This window comes from Natator depressus, chromosome 15, assembly GCF_965152275.1.
Source record: "Natator depressus isolate rNatDep1 chromosome 15, rNatDep2.hap1, whole genome shotgun sequence".
Taxonomy (NCBI): domain Eukaryota; kingdom Metazoa; phylum Chordata; order Testudines; family Cheloniidae; genus Natator; species Natator depressus.
Window position 1 is genome coordinate 10828008 of NC_134248.1, and position 19975 is coordinate 10847982.

The 19975-nt window shown below is 43.4% G+C and overlaps 1 protein-coding gene across 1 annotated transcript; it reads left to right on the forward strand.

Moving 5' to 3' along the window:
- Positions 1–15153: 15153 nt before the first annotated feature.
- COX6A1 (cytochrome c oxidase subunit 6A1) lies at positions 15154–19943 on the forward strand. The gene is made up of 3 exons (XM_074972737.1): positions 15154–15349; positions 16583–16722; positions 17708–19943. Exons 1-3 carry the CDS (start codon positions 15247–15249, stop codon positions 17792–17794), a joined length of 330 nt encoding a protein of 109 aa, XP_074828838.1. The 5' UTR covers positions 15154–15246; the 3' UTR covers positions 17795–19943.
- The last annotated feature ends 32 nt before the right edge of the window (positions 19944–19975 follow it).

A 19975-nucleotide genomic window follows, 5' to 3' on the forward strand; every position in this document is an offset into this window, starting at 1 on the left:
TCAGTAACAGCAAAAACAAACCTAAATGAAAGAGAGCTAAAGGGCGATCTCCGAAGCAGCAGCTGCTCTGTCCTGTCCATTTTCAGTCTCTACCTAAGCGGCAAAGAGTCCTGTGGCACCTTATAGACTAACAGACATATTGGAGCATAAGCTTTCACAGGTGAATACCCACTTCTTCAGATGCATGCCCAGACATCCTTGTTCAACTATGTTAATTTAGCCACAACAAATTTTCCATTGTATAACTATTAACAAATACTTCCCTGATTTAGGCCTGATCCTATTCACAGTAAAGTCAATAGCAAAATGCTCATCAACTCAACTGGTAACAGGATTTGGCCCTTAATTATTATTTTTAGAAGACTGAAAAGGTATTTTTCCTTCTGAATATTAGCAAGCCACATGGAACACAAACACAAGCAATCACCTCCTAGACCAACCCAGGCTACTCTAAATCTCCTTGATCTCCTATGTTTGAAATTACATAGGTAAAAGACATCCTGTCTGTTTCAGAGGTGAGTTTGTGGATCGTGTATGTTAGGGAAGTTCTTTCCTGCCTATTTCAGAGACAATATGACCCTTGGAGACTTGCATCTCCAGGAGTGATCTTATCTCTTTTAGATGATGTTTAATCTCTTGTCTACGTCAGATGAGAACCTATCCTCCTGTTTCAGAATTTTGGTGCCATAGGAGCTTTAGAGGCAATACTGTCTCCTGCATGTTTCACTAAAGATCTCATCTCCTTCATATGTCTCCTGGCTGGTCTGGATCCCACATCCTGTCTATTCTATAATCAGACCTCCTCCCAGTGCTGTATGATCCATGAGCCTTTCAATACAATCAGTCACAATCTAAGGGACCATTATATTCCCCTAATATCAACTATGTCTCACACAGCCTCCCATGATATAATCCATACTACCTTCCCAAATGATCCAGAGCCTCCGTTTTCTTGCATTACGGTAGATGTACACATATACATCTTGGCTCTAAGTAAGTGTGCTTTCCCTATTAGCAGTTCCTGTTAGCCACGTTCCAAATAGGATTGAATTCTATGTTTTGCAGGAGATATTTACCTGTCTTCTGGGTTAAACCCATACACCACATTCCACATGTTGTCACTTTACTGTGCCATTATATGCTAGAATCAACAGCTAAGTCTGAACCTTTTGTCTTTATAGTAAAAAGCTACTAAAAACTGCTACATGTCTTTTCTTTCTCTCTCCCCTTGCCCCGCATGTTCCAGTGTTCTATGATTTGCCAGCCTCCTTTATGTCTTAACAATGCCAGGCAGGCAGTTTCATGTGCACACAGATGAACTAGCTCCTCAAACTCACAGTAACTCAGCATGTTTCTGTGATTCCCAGAGACTGCATTCTTCTGTGCCCATGTCGGATGTCAAACTAGTGCCCTGGACTCACATCCCCACCGCCAAACCAGTCTTAACCTAACTCGCAGCTCTCCACATGTCTTCAGAATGATCCCACCATCAGGTTTCTTCTCTTTAGGCTCATGTTACACATACTAAGGGAAACCTGGGTGGTGTTTCTAGGAAAGAAAGAACAGGCTTTCCCCTGAAGTAGTAGTGTGATTATGTGTCTTTTTTTTCCTGCAACTTACTGATTGTGGCTCTGCTCCATCTCACACAGTTCAAGTATCTCGTAACAGATTCGAAGTGTGGACAGTCCTCCTGAGGTATTTAAAAGAAAATGGAGACAGAAGCCACTAAAAAGAATCTTTCACATATGGTGAAGATTGAAAAATAAAACCTAAACTTAAGCCCATTTGCCTTTCCACTTGTTTTCTAATTTCCTTCCTAAAACTGCTACATGATTTCTCTGAGCACGTGTCTGTCGCTCTCACTCTCCCTGGACCCAAGTCTCCAGTGCCTTGCACCCCTATACTCATTGGCACCATTGCAAAGGCAGTGTAAAATGCTACTCTTCTGATCATGTATCACTTTATATCCACTTTGCAGAAGTGTAAATGATGACACAAGGCATCACACTGTGGAGAATCAGTCTCTTTGTCTTTGTTGCCCCCATTCTGAGCTGAATTCAGCAAAGATCAGGATGTGATGGCCAACGTGGCTTTATGCCACCTTTGCAGACCCCTGGATTATGAAGGCAGCTGGGGACCATTCCAATCCTTGGTGTGTAAATTAGGCTATGTCTACACTGGCAATTGAACAACAAAACTTTTGCCTTTCAGAGGTGTTAAAAAAACCAAAAACCACACCTCCTGAAAGACAAGTTTTGCCGTGACAAGCACCAGTGTTAACAGCGCGTTGTTGGCAGGAGTGCTCTCCTGCTGACAACGCTAACACCACTCATTGAGTGTGGAAGTTGTTTGTCGCTAAAAGCTGTGTAGTGTAGACATAGCCTTAGAGTTGCCCATGGAATTCTCTAACTTTTGGTTGCCTAACATGGCTCTATATAGGCCATTACAGCAGCCAGGAATAGCCAGAGCATAGTTCACTCTGACCTTGGCCTCCCTCCCCTGACACATCCCTCCCTTCCCTGATACACTCCCTGACCATAGCTTTGGCAAGTCAGGAGCTGCAAGGGGAAAGGAGCAGTGCAGAGCTGTTCCCACAGCTGTACTCCAAGAGGGAAGCTCCATCACACCAGGGGATTCCTCAGTAGCTATTTCCATCCCCCACCAAGACAGATGGCATACAGATCACACATAAGCTAGAACTGGGGCCTGTGTCACTTTTTAAAGTAAATTCTCCGGTTTGAAATCATTGTTGCCAAACTTTTTTGTGCCATCATAACCTGCCTGTATAACATCACATATCAAAAATGGTTCCACTGTGATCTATAAGAGAAACTGAAGGTGCAAGTAGTGGGAGATGAAAGTGAAAGTGCCTGTTTGAAACAACCTTGTCCTAAACAAGCAATTTGTGGGAGAGGAGAAAAAAATAACTGGCCACAAACAGACACGTCTATCCTACTTAAATGTTTAACTAATAAAAATACTCTGCTTTTACACAGCACAGTTCATGCAAGAATCTTAAAGGACTTTAGAAAAAGTGTGTCAAATATTATTATCCCCATTTTATTGATGAGGAAATGGAACCACAGAGGTTCCTGACTTGCCCCAGCAAATTACTGATGGAGTCAAAATAAGTTAGGTGTCTTGATCCCAATTCCCTTGATTATGTACATTATTTTACATCTACCCTTCAATTTACTCACACTAGAATGCAGGTTACAGGAAAGGCAGTTCTGAAACAGAGTCAGATATGTTTCAGAGTAGCAGCCGTGTTAGTCTGTATCCGCAAAAAGAAAAGAAGTACTTGTGGCACCTTAGAGACTAACAAATTTATTTGAGCATACGCTTCCAATGAAGTGAGCTGTAGCTCACGAAAGGTTATGCTCAAATAAATTTGTTAAGAGTCAGATATGTGTGTTCTACAACATAAAGACAAGATGCTCCTTGTGGAATTCTAATGAAGAATGCCATGAAGCCAGATGTTTTCCATGTAGTTCTAAACCACCCATTTCCCTGGCTCTGCTCAGCTAGGGAGGATAACTCTCATTGCATATACATTCACAGTGCATGGAGTGGATGGATATGACAACAAAAGCTGTGAAAGAACTCCATCAGGAAAGTCCTTTCAGTCCCCATTTCCATCAGCTCATAAAAGGAACTGCCAGTGCCCACATGCTGGTCTCTGCTAAGGCTGCTCCAGCTCTTCATTTGCAAGAGAAATGATCCATTCATTTCCCTCTGACCTCTTCAAATGCTTCAGACTGCTGACCTCATCTGGGATGGCTCCCACGACTACTACTTGCTGGGACTGCTTCCTCAAACAGGTGCTCCCAGACAAAACAGCCCAACCCTTCCTATACACCTTAGTTCCTGCAATTTCAAATCCAGTGTACTTGGGAGTCGGGCTTCCCTGGGGCCATTCCATTAATATTCTGAGTGGGGCTGATTTTCAGCCCCTGAACTGTTTAATTTCTAATCTAGAAAGGTGGAGGCAACCTGAACAGGGGCGGCGGCGGGGGGGGGGGAGGGGAATGAGAGGAGGCAATTTGACTCTCTGGCAGATGAAGGGAAAGATATGTTTTTTTGGGGGGGGTGTTGTGCTGGACAACACATCTAATCTCTGATGCAAATGCTGTTTGCAGTTGCCTCCCAAATCTGGGCGTGGTTGAAGAAGAAAGTCTTGTGGTTCAGGGATAGGACTGGGGGCAGGAGATCTGGGTTCTATTCTTGGCTCCGCCACAGGTTCTCTGCCTCACTTCCCTGTCTGTGAAAAGGAGAGGAGTGTCATGAGCCTTAGGTCGTTAATGCAGGTAACAAACTGTGAGAGGCTCTGAGGGAAGGTATTGCACGAAGGCAAAGTGTTACTACTGAGGGGCTCTGTCTTTATGGAGACACCAGCAAAGGGGATGTACAAGGTTTTGTTCTGTGACCTGATTTGCTCTGTTACCTTGAGATAGTCATGTAGCCTCTCAGTGCCTCAGTTCTAAATCTGCAAAATGGAGAGGTGGTAGCAAAGTACCTCCACTGCATTCTGAGAATTACATTTAAGCCCACATCTCCTCTTTACCAGCATCTCCATCCAGGTACTTACAGTGGCCTATCACCACAGGACCTAGAAATCTCACAGTGCTCAGCGGATTTTTACCCTCACAATAGCTTTGTCAGGTAGGAAGTATTATCCCCATTTTACAGATGGGGAACTGAGGCACTGGGTCATTTAATTTACTGAGCTAAGGTCTGTTGCTGAGCTAGGACTTTAACCCATGCCTCCTGAGGTCAAATCCGATGCTCTGTCTACTGGCCCCCTGTCTATGCGTACAATAACCCTCCTCTGCCTCACAGGGGAACCTGGCAGCTTCATATAAGTGAAGTGCTTTGGGCCCTCAAATGGAAGGCTGTAGATGTGCACAGTAAATCCAGCAGGTATAAGTGAATGAGTTAAACTGACTTAAAACAAAACTAGTATTAAACAAACACATAAAACTAACTCAGCTGGCTTATCCTGTGGTCCCCGGGGAGCACCTGCTCTGTTTGTGAGAATGAGTATAACCTTTCCCCATGGGAAGAAACCCAGTGTGGAAGCTGATCTCGTTTGCTCCCAGTTGGCAGTGTCATATATGCAGCATCTCAGCTGGAGGAGGAAGAAGGGGCCTCTGCAGAAACACTCTCCCAAGGTTCTGATACAAGAGAAGCTTGGGTGTCTCAAACTCCTTTCCCTAGTAGAGAACAACACTCTTAGCTTGAGAAAGCCTCCTGTCTGCTTTCTCTCAGAGTAATTAAGAGTGAAATCCTCCTCTCGATGACCCCAGTGCTCCCAGCCTGGACTGATTTACACATGAAAGGAGCCCTCTGAGGGGCTTTCTCCCTTTCACATTCACAAAGAGGCAGGGCCTATAAATAAAACCTTTCTGAAAACAAGAGCTTTTTAAAATGTCTGTGTGTGTGGGAAAGAGAATGGATGTGTGTGTGACAGAGAGAGAATGTGTGTGCACGCATGAGAATGTATGTGAAAAAGAGTGAGAGCTTGTGTGAGGGGAGTGTATTCTTGGGTGTGCAGTGAGAGTGTACGTGAGTGTGTGTGCAGGTGTGAAAGTATGGGAATGTGTATGTGTGTGTGTGTGTGAGAAAATGTAAAGGGGCTACATTCTGATCTTAGTTACACCAGTGTCAATCCAGAGTAAATTCACTGAAGTCAGTGGAGTCACTCTGGATTTACACAGGTGTAACTGAGATCAGAATCTGGCCCCACATGTATTTCTGAGCATGTGAGAGACAGACAGAGGACCTGAATCACTCACTTGCAATGTAGTCATTTACACCTGCGCAAAGTAGTTGAAATGGCAACATTTTACACTTGCATCAGACAGGCTTAAATAGCTACATAAAGTGCAAGGCCGTGGAGAAGCAGACCCAGTGGTTTGTCTATGAGTGTGAGTGTACATGTGTGAGAGTGACAGTGAATATGTGTGTGGTTTCAAAAAAGCACAATCTCCTCCTGAGATCCAGGAGTGAGCAAATGGTGCTGGGCATTACTGATTTGTCCTCATTCGAAGGCCATTTTTACAGTTTGTTGATAAAAAAAAAAGTTCACAAAACAAACAGTGCAGCTGTTGCCACTTCTAGAGGGGAAAATGAGCATCAGAAAATCAGGCAGAAAAGAGTGCCCATGGATGTCTTGGTGTGGACCTCTTCATGTGAAAATGCACAATTTGAATCTCCACTCTCCGTCCCCGATACCCCCACTCACCGATGTGTCTCCATGTCTTGGATATTTTCCTTCACATGAAGCCTGAGAAGGACCCAACACAGTTTCCAGGAAACTGGCAGCTACTGTGACCCTGTCTTAATACAAAACAGGTGACACAGAGCCCTGAGCCAAGCCAGGGCAGAGCAGACTGTAGGATTTCCTAAAGCAGGTACTGGACTCTGCCATTATCCCTGATAAGGGAGGGCTTTTAAGGAGCTGGCTTCAGTGTGATAGTTTAAGAAGGATAGAACTGTTTTACCCCATTGCTCCTGATCAGCTTAACCATTTGCTTACTGAGACTGTCTATGCAGTGGTCTATAAATGCCAGCAGCCATCTACACTAGCACTCCCACAGCTGCTAACGTGATAGGAGTTGCACCACTGTTAACGAATGGTGGGAGATTTTCAGGTAAAGTTCAGTATAGATAGGGTGAGAGAGAAGGGAGACTGGGGAGGGGACACTGAAGTGTACAGATTTAACAACTTTTACATATGCCTCTTAGACTCCCCCAGATTCTCATGCAAGAATGACAGGCAGCAAGCAGAGAAACACACAGGGCAGTTACACGTGGGAATGAGAACATACCCTCCCATGCATGCACAATGCATGAAATGTTTCTTCAGGCTGTGAAAAACAACAGCCCTCTTCTTAGCTACTGACACTGGGCAGGAGTGTGTGTTGTGTGACCAGAGATGCACAGCTCCCCCTCCTACAGAGTTTGCAGCTAAACTCCTCCCCCAGTTCCCAGGGTCTTCAAATGAAAATTTGCATAGTACTTCCAGATCATTCCTGAGAGAAGGGACAATGGCTTTCTGCTCTCCCCATTTCCCCCTCCTGCCTTAACATACAAAGCTGACAGTGCTCTGGTAATGAGACAGACAAAGAATTTGGGGATGACTGAATATTTATTTCTGATCAGTCATTTTTCTGAGCTGTAGGGAGATGAAGTGCTCCCTGAAACTCTGTGCCTAAACGTCAAACTTCATTGTAGTATGGTCTCTGCACTGGTCAGGTCAGTACCCCTTACCATAGCTGACTTTGGACATGTTGCTTTTCTGGAGGTCTGGTAATTTCTCTCCAAACTTGAAAATGCACAAAACTGAGATTGTCCCTTGGAAAATCCCACAGTGCCATTTGTGTGTGGCCTTGGAGTTCCAAAATCCCCACTGAATGCATAGCTTGCCACCATGTGGAACACGGACGTACTACACCCCGATACTACTATTTGTACTTGTATAGTGCCTTCCATCTGAGGATTTTCAGTGTTTTTGGAACATTAATTTATTCTCACATTACACCAGTGAAATATGGACGCATCATTATCCTCACTTACAGGTAGGGAAAATAAGACACAGAAAGATCAAAGCCAACATTGTCAAAGATGATCTTTGATTCGGAGTTACTCAATGTTTGGATGACAAATTAAGGACACTTGAAACCAGATTATCGAAAGAGCTCATGGGCATATTTTCCAGTACTCAGTATCCACAACTGGGACTAAATTTTTAAGCATGCTCAGCACCCAGAACCTCCCATGGTGATACTTATGGTCAGATTTTTAAGAGCTCAGCACCCAACATGCAACTGAATTGTTGGGCTTTTTTGAAACACTAGCCCAATTTATGAGTAACGAGCCTTAAGGATGGACTTTATGAGTAAAAGGTTGGCCTTAAGGATGGACTTCCAGAGGTGATGAGAAGCTCCAAGTAGCTTCCAAATCAGACCCAAGATTTCATTTTGGATGCCCAAAAATGGAAGCACCCAAAAGCAGGCCACTTTTGAGAATACTTGTCTTTTGCAAGGTCATGCAGCATGCTAGGGAATCCAAATGGCAGTTCACATGCCACATTTCTCTAAGATAGAAGAGCCTAGTGAGTCAGTGGCAGAACTGGCCCCTTGTCCATTGATCCTCTGCCCTGTCCTTTGAGGAAGTCATGCAATATGAGGCACAGTCATGATGATGCTAATAATAATAACTTACACAGCTATAGCACCGTTTATCCAACCATAATGCTCAAAATGCTTTTCCAAATTCAGAAATTTAGGTCCAGATATGCTACATAACAGAAGAATGGCCGGCCAGCCAGCGTCAGACCAACGGTCCATCTAGCCCAGCATCCTGTCTTCCAACAGTGGCCAGCGCCAAATGCTTCAGAGAGAATTAACAGAACAAGGCAATTACGGAGCGATCCAGCCCCTGCCATTCAGCGGTTTAGGGACACTCAGAGCATGGGGTTGTGTCCCTGGCCATCTTGGCTAATGGCCATTGATAGACCTATCTTCCATGAACTTATCTAGTTGTTTTTTAAATCCAATTATAGTTTTGACCTTCACAATATCCGCTGGCAACAAGTTCCACAGATTGACTGTGTGTTGTGTGAAGAAGTACTTCCTTATGTTAGTTTTAAACCTGCTGCCTATTAATTTCATTGAATGACTCCTGGTTCTTTTGTTATGTGAAGGGATAAATCATGCTTCCTTATTCACTTTTTCCACACCATTCATGATTTTATAGACTCACTTAGTTGTCTCTCTTTCCTAAGCTTTCACTTACAAGGGGTTTTACATTGATAGGTTTCAGTGACTTCAGAGAAGAGCCACAAGAATGATTAAAGAATCAGAGACCATTCCTTATTGTGATAGCCTCAAGAATTCAATTTAGCTTAACAAGGAGAAGGTTACCTGGGAATACTCACCATCAGTGCCGCCTAGTGGTCAGTCAGGGGTATGGCAAGTTGTCTTCCAGCCATTCCGCTTTCTCACTGAATGCATCCGATGAAGTGAGCTATAGCTCACAAAAGCTTATGCTCAAATAAATTTGTTAGTCTCTAAGGTGCCACAAGTACTCCTTTTCTTTTTGAGAATACAGACTAACACGGCTGCTACTCTGAAACCTTTCTCACTGTAACTCCACTCTGTGGTAGGTTGTCATTTTAGTGACTCCATCCTCTGGCCAGGTCACACATTCAAGTCCACCCTTCAGGATACACATAAAGAGTTCAATAATGTGGAGCTCCTCAGAAGTCAGCAAGGGATTCAGGGCTTTCCCCTTTATTCGGGATCTTGGGGCCTGGACCCTTGCACCTTCAGGGTATTCCCCAACTTGGTTCCCTGTCAAGGTATAGACTTCTGTCATTGTCCCCTCTTTAGAGGTTGATAGGGGAGTCTAGGTCCACCCTCTCCACAAGGCTCTGATCCAGGGCCCAATGATAGGCAGCTAAGCCCTGCACTTTAGGGTGCTATGCAGCTGCCTCCCAGGAGCACGTCCTATCAGTGCCCCTCTTCCCACTGGGTAAAATAAAGAACTGAACACAAAAATAATGTTTCTGACCTTCAAAAGTCACTAGTTCCTCCTTTGCACCACAGGTTTGTTTAAGTCAGCACTACCAGACCTCAAACAACAAGAGCTCCTATGGTGGTCCTTCCCAGGAGTACAGGTCATCTCACCTCCCCCTCTGCCTTCCGGCAAGCTACTCTGCTTCCCTTTTTAAGCTCTTCCCCTACCTTGCGCAGACTTTACAGGTATTGTGGGGAGGGGCTGCCTGGGCCCAGAGCAGGTCCATAACCCTCCTTCTACAGTGTGGGATTTGTATACCCCACCACATTTGATCACAGTCTGTAAGTACCTACATGGGGAACAAATATTTGATCATGGGCTCTTCAGTCTAGTAGACAAAGCTATACCAAGATTCAAGGGCTGGAAGTTGAAATTAGACAAACTCAGACTAGCAATAAGGTGTACATTCTTAACAGTGAGTGCTATTATCCACTGGAACAATGTATCAGGAGTCATGGTGGATTCTCCATTCCTGGCAATTTTTAAATCAAGATTGGATTTTTTTTAAAGATACACTCTAGTTCAAAAGGAATTATTTTGGGGAGGTTTTATGCAGGAGATCAGACTAGATGATCACACTGGTCTTTTCTGGCCTTGGAATCTATGAATCAGTGAAGTCTCTCCTGATTTACCGCACTGACTGTAAGTGAAAAGGGAATCAGACCTTTAAGTCTCCCAACATCCCTAACAAATATGGATAAGAACTATCATCTTCATTTATACAGACGGGGTGCTGATTCACCTCTACAGTACTTCAATTTTAAATCAATGTAATACACAGATTTCAATGGAGTCAAACCAGCACAATGCGGAGGAACATATGGGTAGTGAATCAGATTCAGGATAGCTAAGCCACAGAAGGCCAGATTCATATTTGCTATCCTAGGGCTATACTAGCCTATATCAGAGATGACAATCCCAAATAGCAAAGGGAGCTGATAGCAACCTGGCCCAGAATGACCTGCCCAAGATTACACAGAGTCAGTGGTAGAGGCAGGAACAGAACCGCAAACTCTTATGTCTGTTCTCTAACCACTAGATGAAGCACACATCTGTTCTTCCATTTTATGTTTATTCTGGACGGGACAGTTTACTTCCAGCATTAGGGAGATGAGTTTCCTTGTCCATTGAGACTCTTAATCTGCTAGATTAATAAAGGTGCCAAGTACTATCAGTGCCAAGAGCAGGTTAGTTTTTGTGTACTCTCGTTACAGTGTGTATGGTAACACCCATTATTTCATGTTCTCTATGTATATAAATCTCCCCACTGTATTTTCCACTGAATGCATCTGATGAAGTGAGCTGTAGCTCACGAAAGCTTATGCTCAAATAAATTTGTTAGTCTCTAAGGTGCCACAAGTACTCCTTTTCTTTTAACAATTTGTGGTCATTACAAATGTGGGCCAGGTATGAACCACTGATATGGAAGTGAAAGAGTTCTTATTCCATGAGCAATTATTTGAGTTATTCAACCGAGATAATGCCAAGTGATTGAAACTGCCACCTAAAGAAAATGTGAACCCCAAAGTCTAGTAAAAAATTGTGACTAATGGCAGAAGATATTAATAATAATGAACAATGACTAATTGCATTCTATTAACAAAGTGCCACTCTCCCCTTGCCAAGGATTGCTGTACATCAATAAAGAAATTAGAAAACATAATTACATTTAAAAAACTCTCTAAACTAAAACCCCAGAAACCAAACATTGGGAGTGGTATGAGAGGGAAGGAAAAAGGAAGGTTCTACCCCTAAGGCCAAAAGTGCCCATGATACATAAAAAACCCATCTTTGAAACAGAAAAGCATTCAAGTGTTTCTTAAAAGTGGGGAGGTATGATATCCACTCTAGATGTCAGTCTAATCAGGATTCAGCATACATTACTGAAACCTGAGCACATTTAAGTCCTTGAATTTGTGATGAAATTGCCTAGGACTCTACCCAGAGCACTAAGATCTTCAAACTTTTGCTCATACAGCTACTTTGAATATTCCCATTTTATGCTTCTCCTCTGATCATGGTGGAGCAACTTGCTGTTGGTTTAGTTAATTCACCTTTTCTGGTTTCTCTCCTTTTTCTTTGCTCGACTGGTTCCATTTGTATGGCCACCACTGATGTTAGCCGGGGTCTGGCTTGAAAGTGTAGATGTTTGTTACTTCTTTACATTTCTCTTCTCTGGCTGTAAATATAGGAGTGTACTGTCTATATGGAACTTGCTACACAAATGGTATTTTGTTTTGTAACTATAATAAAGCACTTAAATCTTGATCTAGTCATTTAAACAACACTATAAAATATGTGCCTTCTGTTCATAAAAATATTAATTTCAAAACCTCTTCTTAGAGCCTGATCCTGCAAGCCTGCCACATGCTGAACTCCAAATGAAATCAAATGGGAGCTCTGTATTTGGAGGAGCTGCAATATCCAGGCCCCAAATCCAGAAAGAGTTTAAGTATGTAATAATCCCATCCTGATTCAGCAAAGACTTAAGCATGTGCATAAATGCTTTGCTGAATCAGGGCCCAAGTCCTTGGTGTATTGATGTGTATTAATCAGGGGCATGCAACGTACTTTGAAGCATAATGGTCAGGGTCTTACAACACACCTAGTGAACTACTGTGTAATAAAATAATCTTGACAAAATTTGCCTGTGTATTTGGGTCCTCACTGTTCTTTCTTTCTGTGCCTCATCATTTCTCACTGACTTTTTTCAGCAGACACCAGCACTTCTTTTTCTCTTGGGAAGTTCCTTCTCTATCATTCACACACAGATCAAACCTTGCTGTTGTCCTTAGTTTGAACTCCACAGTCTCTTTACTTTCCCTGTTCTCTGTTGCTACCTGTACTACTAAGAACAGGAAACCTCTCAGTTTACTGCAGAGTTGATGAGTCTTTGAAACTGTACCCGCTCCATTTACATAGCTTCTCCCTGAGGTCTCATGGGCATCAGTCAGACTCCAATAAAATGGTGCTACTAGAAGAGAACTCAGGAACTGTGCTGCTTAAGCACACAAAATTGCGTTGGGGCCAAATTCAGACATTGGGAAGCAGGCACAACATCCTTTGACTTCAATGGAAGCTGAATTCACTTACAGCAGGGCTAAATTTGACCCTTGAAATTTAGTACAAAGGACTAGTGATTCATTCAAGGGTGGACAGAGAAGAATGGGTTTTCTCTTTTAAATTTAGTTCTAAAAGAGCAGCCAGCAAGAGAGAAGGCAGTGTTTGTGACTTTTTTATCTTGTGATCGTCTATCCCAAACTCTTTTGTGCTTTCAGTCAATAAACTAACAAACCCCAAATGCAATACTTAAAAAAAGAAAAGTGCCATATAGGGCCTGTAATAGGGTGACTTGACATATGGTCTGGAGAGCCTGGGGCTAAGTAAACCCTTATTACAGGATAAGTCCACCTGACCATCCAGTGATTCCAGTATACAACGAACATGATGTTTCAGTTGAAAGAGGAGAGGAGGAGGCACTCAGGAACCTGTGGTAGAAACTACAGAGTGAAGAAAGCTCTCCAGGCAGGATGGACTGGGAGAAAATCTGACCATGTAGGAAAGTGATTGCAAAGGTCCCAGACAGGAAAGCCTGGGAAGAGGAAGAAAACCTTTGGGTTGTGTGGACTTGGACTTTGTTCAAGCGGTTTATTTACAGTTTGTTTGATATTAATAAACCCAATCCCCAAGGAGGAGTATTCTGACCAAGAAAAAGCATCAAGTGAAGTTTATTTGAATAGTCCAAGAGGAGAAACTGAGTTGGACTGCCATGATCCTAGACCACGAGGGGGCACATGGGAGACAGCTGGACAGGTTACAAGGCCTACGCAGACATTTACATTCCATGGTTCAAATTATATTCTTGTTTACATCAGTGTAAACCCGAAGTAACTCCACTGACTTCAATGAAGTTCCTTAGGATTTACCTCCATCTCGCAGAATGTAGCATTTAGGCCAATACATATACAGCTGATGATTTAATACTGTACAAATAGTATCAGAATGTATAATTGATATATTTTTAGGAAAATGTCATAAAATACAGAGGTCCCAGTCCTATATATTTATTAGACTCAAGTTCTGCAGCTATTTGCATTCAGCATGTTTTCTTTGCAACCACAGGGTCTAGAATTTTTTTTTTTAAATGAAAAAAAAAATGAAAACACAGTATGTAGAAAATAAATTAAAAAAAAAAACAAAACAGAAAAGTTTCATGATCCATGTCCACTCCAAAGATGAGAACCACTCCTTTACTTCTGTCTAGTTGTAAAAGGGGCAAAAGACTGTATACTTCTTTTAGACTGTACATTTATTCTATTTGTGTAATCAAACAAACATTAGAATCAGAATATGAACCAATTTTTTAGAAATGAATCAGTGGGGATGGTAAGAGTATGTTTCATTAAGAAAATGTACTTTTACTGACATGGTCAGCAGTCTTCACATCCCAAAGTGATAAATTAAGGCCTAGCAGAGTAGTGGCTACAAAGGCAAATGCAGCAGCCATTCTGCACTCAGAAATGGCTCACACAGAGCTGTGGGCATTGTGATCTCTTTTACTGGGCTAGAACCAGGGCACCAGGATTTTCTCCTACTCTTCCAGAGTGCTTGAACGGACCAAAGTTCCACCTTGATAGCCAGGTTTTCCCTGCAGCCCAAAGGGTAACAGCTTATCATACTTTCATTTTCTACCCCACTTCCATACAGCTATTTTCAGTTTCCTGAAAATTATGTAACTTGCTCTAAGTAACACCACTGTTTCTCCTGTCACTGGGGCTTTAAAGAAAACGTTCCCACTTTCTGGCCACACCTCGCAGAGAAGAGGGTTTGAGTTGCCCCACCTCCGCTGGCTTCTAGGTGACAGCTCATGCTTACTTTGGATGCTGTGCAGGGCTGCTAGAGTCAGGGGACTTGTTTTGCTGCCCCTCTCCATCCATCACCTCCTACTGGTACCTGTAGTTCCAAGAGTCACATTCTTCTTCAGCTCCGGCTGCTCTAGAACCCCACAGTGCTCTTCTGGAGCCATCTCTGGCCTCCCAAGAAACCCGCCTCGACTCTCCCCCATGCGGCTCCAGAACGCCCCCTCAGGCCCTTTCACTGCCCACAGCACCTTCCACCCCAAGCCCTGCTGTTCTAGCGCCCGCCCTTCCCTGCTCTAGACCCCCTAGGCCAGCCTGCTGCTCTAGAACGCCCCATCCTGCTAGAGCCACCGTCCTCGCGCTCTGCGAGCCTCCCCAGTTCCAGCCATGACGCTCGGCGGCGCTACACCGCAGGGGGCGCTGTCGGTCTAGCTGAGTACCCAGCGCGGCGCAGGTCCCTCTCAGCGGGCGCCGCGGACAGCTCGACGTCCAAAATGGCTGTCAGCCAGGTGAGGCGCCAAAAGGAACCACGTGATTGATGAGAGGCCTCCCATTAGCGCATGCGGAGTAAGGAGGACTTTGACAACAGTCGAGTGCAATCCTCAATGTCAGCCTCGAGGTGGAACCCGTTCGGAGCAGGACGCATGCTCAGTACGAGTCTAGGGGCAATCGTTACGTGGGTGCGGACGTAGATGGCGCCCGCATTGGAGCACATGCGCATGGTGTGCCGGCGTCCCATCCGGTTATTGCCTGTTCCGGGGATTGGGGAAGCGACCCCACCCACAGCCTAGCCTGAGCGGTAGAGATGGCGGCGCTCGCAAGAGTCTCCCGGCTGCTTCTCGCTGGCGCCCCCCGGGCCCCGTTGGGACGGCTCATGTCGGCAGCGGCTCACGGGGAGGCTGGGGCAGGTAACGGGGGCGCCGCGACCGGGCGGGGCTGGCGACGGCCGGGTGACCTTGCGCTGAGCGAAGCGCCCGCAGGCCAAGCCCCTCAGCGGCGTCTCTGGGGCCTGGGCTGAGCCCGCTTCCCCGGGCGCGCAGCGACGCCTCCCCTCGCTGCGGCCAGGGAGACCCGGACCCAGCCCGAGGGAACGGGCCGTAAGCCGCGGTTCGAGCCCGTCCTTGGCCGGGGGCATTTCCCCGTGTGCGGCGGAGACGCCTCTTCCCTGCCCCTCCCCAAGTCCGTGCGTCTCCCTCCCGCTGGGCTGGGGGTCTGTGCCTGCCGCTGCCGTCTTGCTCCCACAATAACTGTAAAAAATCACAAGGGTATTCCTCTTTGGTCCGAGGGCCTGCCGCCATTAGGGACTCTGCGGTGATGAGCTTACGTTGGTGCAAAGCCCTCATGTTCCAGAGAAGTCTTCCCTGGTGCAAGGGTGTGCACCGATTGGTGTCGTGGGGATAGAAAACGGGAGTCAAGGGGCTACTTCACAAGAGATCCTAACCCTTATGGAGTAACTGTTTTGTGCAGTGACACTGAGAATGCAATGCACCATACAACCAAATCCATTCCTCCTTGGCCACGTTCTGCATAGTTCTCTAAGTGCATCAATTTGCTGATAAGGAAAGTGTTTGTGTGAAAACCATTGTATTCGAAGAGGTCTGTCCAGGGTGCTTCTCAGCTGAATTAGTGCTGCACAGATGTATGAAATATTCAGGGAGTTAGTGCAGTGTATGAAGCTTGCTACTGTCTCAGAAATTACTGTTAACTAGAGCTGATCAGAAAATATTAATTAAAAGTCTTCTGCCAAAACACTTGATTAAACCAACTTTTTTTCACAACACTGAAGACTTTGAAACTTCCTTTCAAAATGTTTTCAATACTTGTTTTGAAAAATTTTCAAAATAGAATTTTTGAATATGGTATTTGATTTGTCATTTTGTATGTAATACCAGATGCTATATCATGTGAAATCATGACACAACTGCTTTCATATAAAAATTGAATACAAATTTTGAAAAACTGTGTTCAAACAAATCTCAAATTATCCAAAACCAAAATATTTTCCATAATCTCTCAAGTCTGAAAACTTGTTTTCATTCTAATTCAAAACAGATTTTGAAATGCATCACCACTTGGAAATTCTCATTTTTTGGATAGCTGTACTGTTGAGCATCTTCATGGTATTTTATTTCCTTCATTAGCTCAGACATGGAAGATCCTGTCTTTTGTGGTTGCTCTTCCTGGTGTTGGTGTATGCATGCTGAACTGCTACTTAAAGATGCAGCATGAACATGAAAGAAACGAGTTTGTTCCTTATGCTCACCTCCGCATCAGGACCAAGGTATGTGCAACAGTGCTTATAAAGGTGCTCTTATCTTCTCCAGTCACTGAATTATTTATTCCAAGATTACTACTGCTTGTATTGTTTTTTGCAGTAAGTATCAGTGATGTGAGGTGGAATTGACTGATAGGGAAATGTGTATTTGTAATATCATGAATAAGAGCTCACACCTGTTGAGGCGGGGGAGAGCTTTTAGGCTGTCAGCTGTGGTATTTATATGTAGATGTGGAGTTCTCCTTCCATCTTACATGCGTGAGTGTAAAACTTTAAACATCAAGGTTTTGGTCCTAAATAGTTTTTCCACTTAACTTACATTCATGCAGATCAAAGGGCAGCTTTGTCATGAATGAGAGGGTGGAAGGAACTGGAGTGTGGGTTCTCAGTCAAGGGGTCACACACAGATGTTGGGTTGATCACCCTGTCTTTCCCAAATTGCTAAATGGGAGGGGAGGACTTGCTATGAAAACTATTGAGAATGCCTGATGTGATGTCAGCTAACTGGCATCCCTAGCAGAAGCTATTGATAAAAGAACCCTAATGGGATAGAAGTAGTGGTGGGCTCTTTATTATTCTTGAGTCTACTGCTATTTATAAGTAGAATGAATTTGTAATATACTACCTCTAGTATTTAGTTCAAAGCACCATGGCTTAGATTTTGTCTTGGGATATTGGTAAATCAAATTCATTTCTACACTTGTGTGTCTATTTACCATAGTTGCTTGTAAACATTACAAGAGGTGCAGTGCTGACTAGATTAGATTATCAAGTTTAGAACTGTAGATTTACCCAAGCATTCAAGAAAGAGTTCTGCTCTGTTACCACAAGTGGTGGGTGTAAATTCAGCTTCAACTTACTTACTCCAGGCTTTCAAATTCTGTAATATGTACAGACCCAAACATTGTTTGTTATAGGAGTTGACTTCTTGTGCCTTAGCAGATTTGTCAAACAGTTACCAAGGAATCTTGTCAATTACTTCTTTCAACAGCCCTTCCCATGGGGAGATGGGACCAAAACTCTGTTTCACAACCCTCATACTAATGCTCTCCCGACTGGCTATGAAGAGGATCACTAAACACTTGGACCACAGCATCAATTGCTCTCTCTGGACCAGAACATCATATGGGACCCTCAATCTAAAAAAAATATTCTGCATTCCTTGTACTGTCATTATAAAGGCATTCTGACCTTTGGCCCTGTACTTGAAGGGGAGGTCACTTAACATAAATAAATCCTAACCTCCCATTTGTGTGTGGACCTTTGTAAAGAACTGGAAATCCTTGATCTAGTCTTTTCCCAATTACAGAGTTTATTGCTAACAAACTTTTCTTGGGTGGCTGGAAAAGGTTTTATAGGCAGTAGTGTAGTGAGGGATTTAATTGCTGCTTATCTCCTTTAAGCAGCCATTAGACATAGGAGTGGCCTATAATAGACTAGTGGTAGGAATGCATACTAGAAAACCAAACTCTAATGCAAGCAACAGGATTGGATCTAAACTGCAATTGATTTTCTCCCTAAGCTATTAATCATGTTGAAAGGAGCATAAGTGCTAGATAAAATTCTTGAAAGCTATTGAACTGAAGTTGTTTAATGGGAACTGTCATACCATATGAGGGCAGTGGTCCATCTAATATAGTATGTGGTCTGCTGACAACTACTGCTCTTAAAGAAAGATGCAAGAAATCCTACACTGAATAACTCTGGAAACTAACACATCCATAAACAAACCTTGTCTCTGTGAGAGGTATACTCTACTAGATAGCACTGTCTTCCCCAGCTGTAGTGCTCCTATATTGTGGCAAAGTTCTATTCTTGCAGCATCCTGGAGAATTTGCACTGTTCCGCATCCCGACCGTACTTGTGCCTTCTGTTTTCCCTGTGCAATTTTGCCAAATGACTTCATAATCTAATACTGCTTCATATATATGTTACTGCATAAGTTAGGACCTAACATGCCCAGTTAAGAGTGAGGTGCTGTGCAAATTCATAAAAACTAAGATGTCCATCATGGACAACAAAGTAGTAACACCTGTGAAAGAAGCTTCCTTTTAATTCTAACTAGTTGGTTCTGAAGCAGCAGTGTTTTCATATTCTACCATAAAGTCTTATCCTACAGAAGTTGAGAGGAGCGAGCTGTTTAGTTATGACTTTGTAGTACTAATTAACAAGAATCTATGCTGTAATGCAAACAATTCAATTTAGCCAGAGCTGAATTCTCCTTGGCCCTGCACTTTCCATGAATAGGTCCTACCCATTCATTGTGGCAAACTTAAAAAAATAAAACAAACTTAATTCACAAATGGAGCGTGGTACCACATAGATGATGCAATGGAGCAACAGCTTGTTTTCTACTATGTTCCTGTACTTACCAGTCACTTTACCAGAGTCTTATTTCACTACTGCTCCTTTATAACATTAAAAGCTAAAGCACAGGTCAGGAGTACTCTAGCTGCAGACTTTGAAAAACAACTGTACGACTACATATAAAACATAATATGGGCCAGAAACTCTTAAATGCTGCAGGGACTGAAGGCTTTGTCCTCACCATGAGTAAGCTATACACTCTTGTAAAAATAAGTTAAAAGTAAGCATATATTCCTCCAATACAGTAAAGGGAAAAGCTAATTTATACTGTTCAGGGATCAGTACTACCCTTTTCTAAAGAACTTCAGCTATTCTATTTCTACCTATCTTCTAGCTGGAGGGAGAATGGCAAATAAGCCAAAAGAAAAATTCTAAAGTGAACATTACAAGACACTATTTACCCCCATTTCACAAATATTTATTTCATCCCCATTATTACAGCCCACACAGCATCTTAGCAGAATACACGTGGTTGCTAAAGCAAGTTTCCTCCTATGTTAAAGCTCAGTATAAGGCACTTTCTGGCTTAATCGTATTAGCTGATGAAACAGTTTTTCCAGAGTTGGGATAGTAATACTCTAACGTTAGCATAACTGCCTCTTTCCTCCGACCCAAAATGCTTCATTGAGGTGAAGTGCAAGCTGCAGACAGGACTAGAGTGCACACTATCCATAAAGAATGTTAAGTTATATCTCAGACAGCATTCCCAATGAACATTAACTCTGGCTCAAAAGATGCCACCCTACCATCTCCCTTTCTCTGTATGGAGTGCTCCAAAGAAAACTGGCTTTATAACTTGTTTCATATATAAATGCCTGATATTTATTGGTGACTTTTACTGTACTATTTTTTTTTTTTCATGTTAGCTCTCATGAGTCTATGAGGCTGAAAT

Coding starts and splice junctions, on each gene's coding strand:
- COX6A1 (XM_074972737.1), top strand. CDS start 15,247: ATGGCGGCGCTCGCAAGAGTCTCCCGGCTGCTTCTCGCTGGCGCCCCC. Junction 15,350..16,582: donor TCACGGGGAGGCTGGGGCAG/GTAACGGGGGCG, acceptor TTCCTTCATTAG/CTCAGACATGGAAGATCCTG. Junction 16,723..17,707: donor ACCTCCGCATCAGGACCAAG/GTATGTGCAACA, acceptor TTCTTTCAACAG/CCCTTCCCATGGGGAGATGG.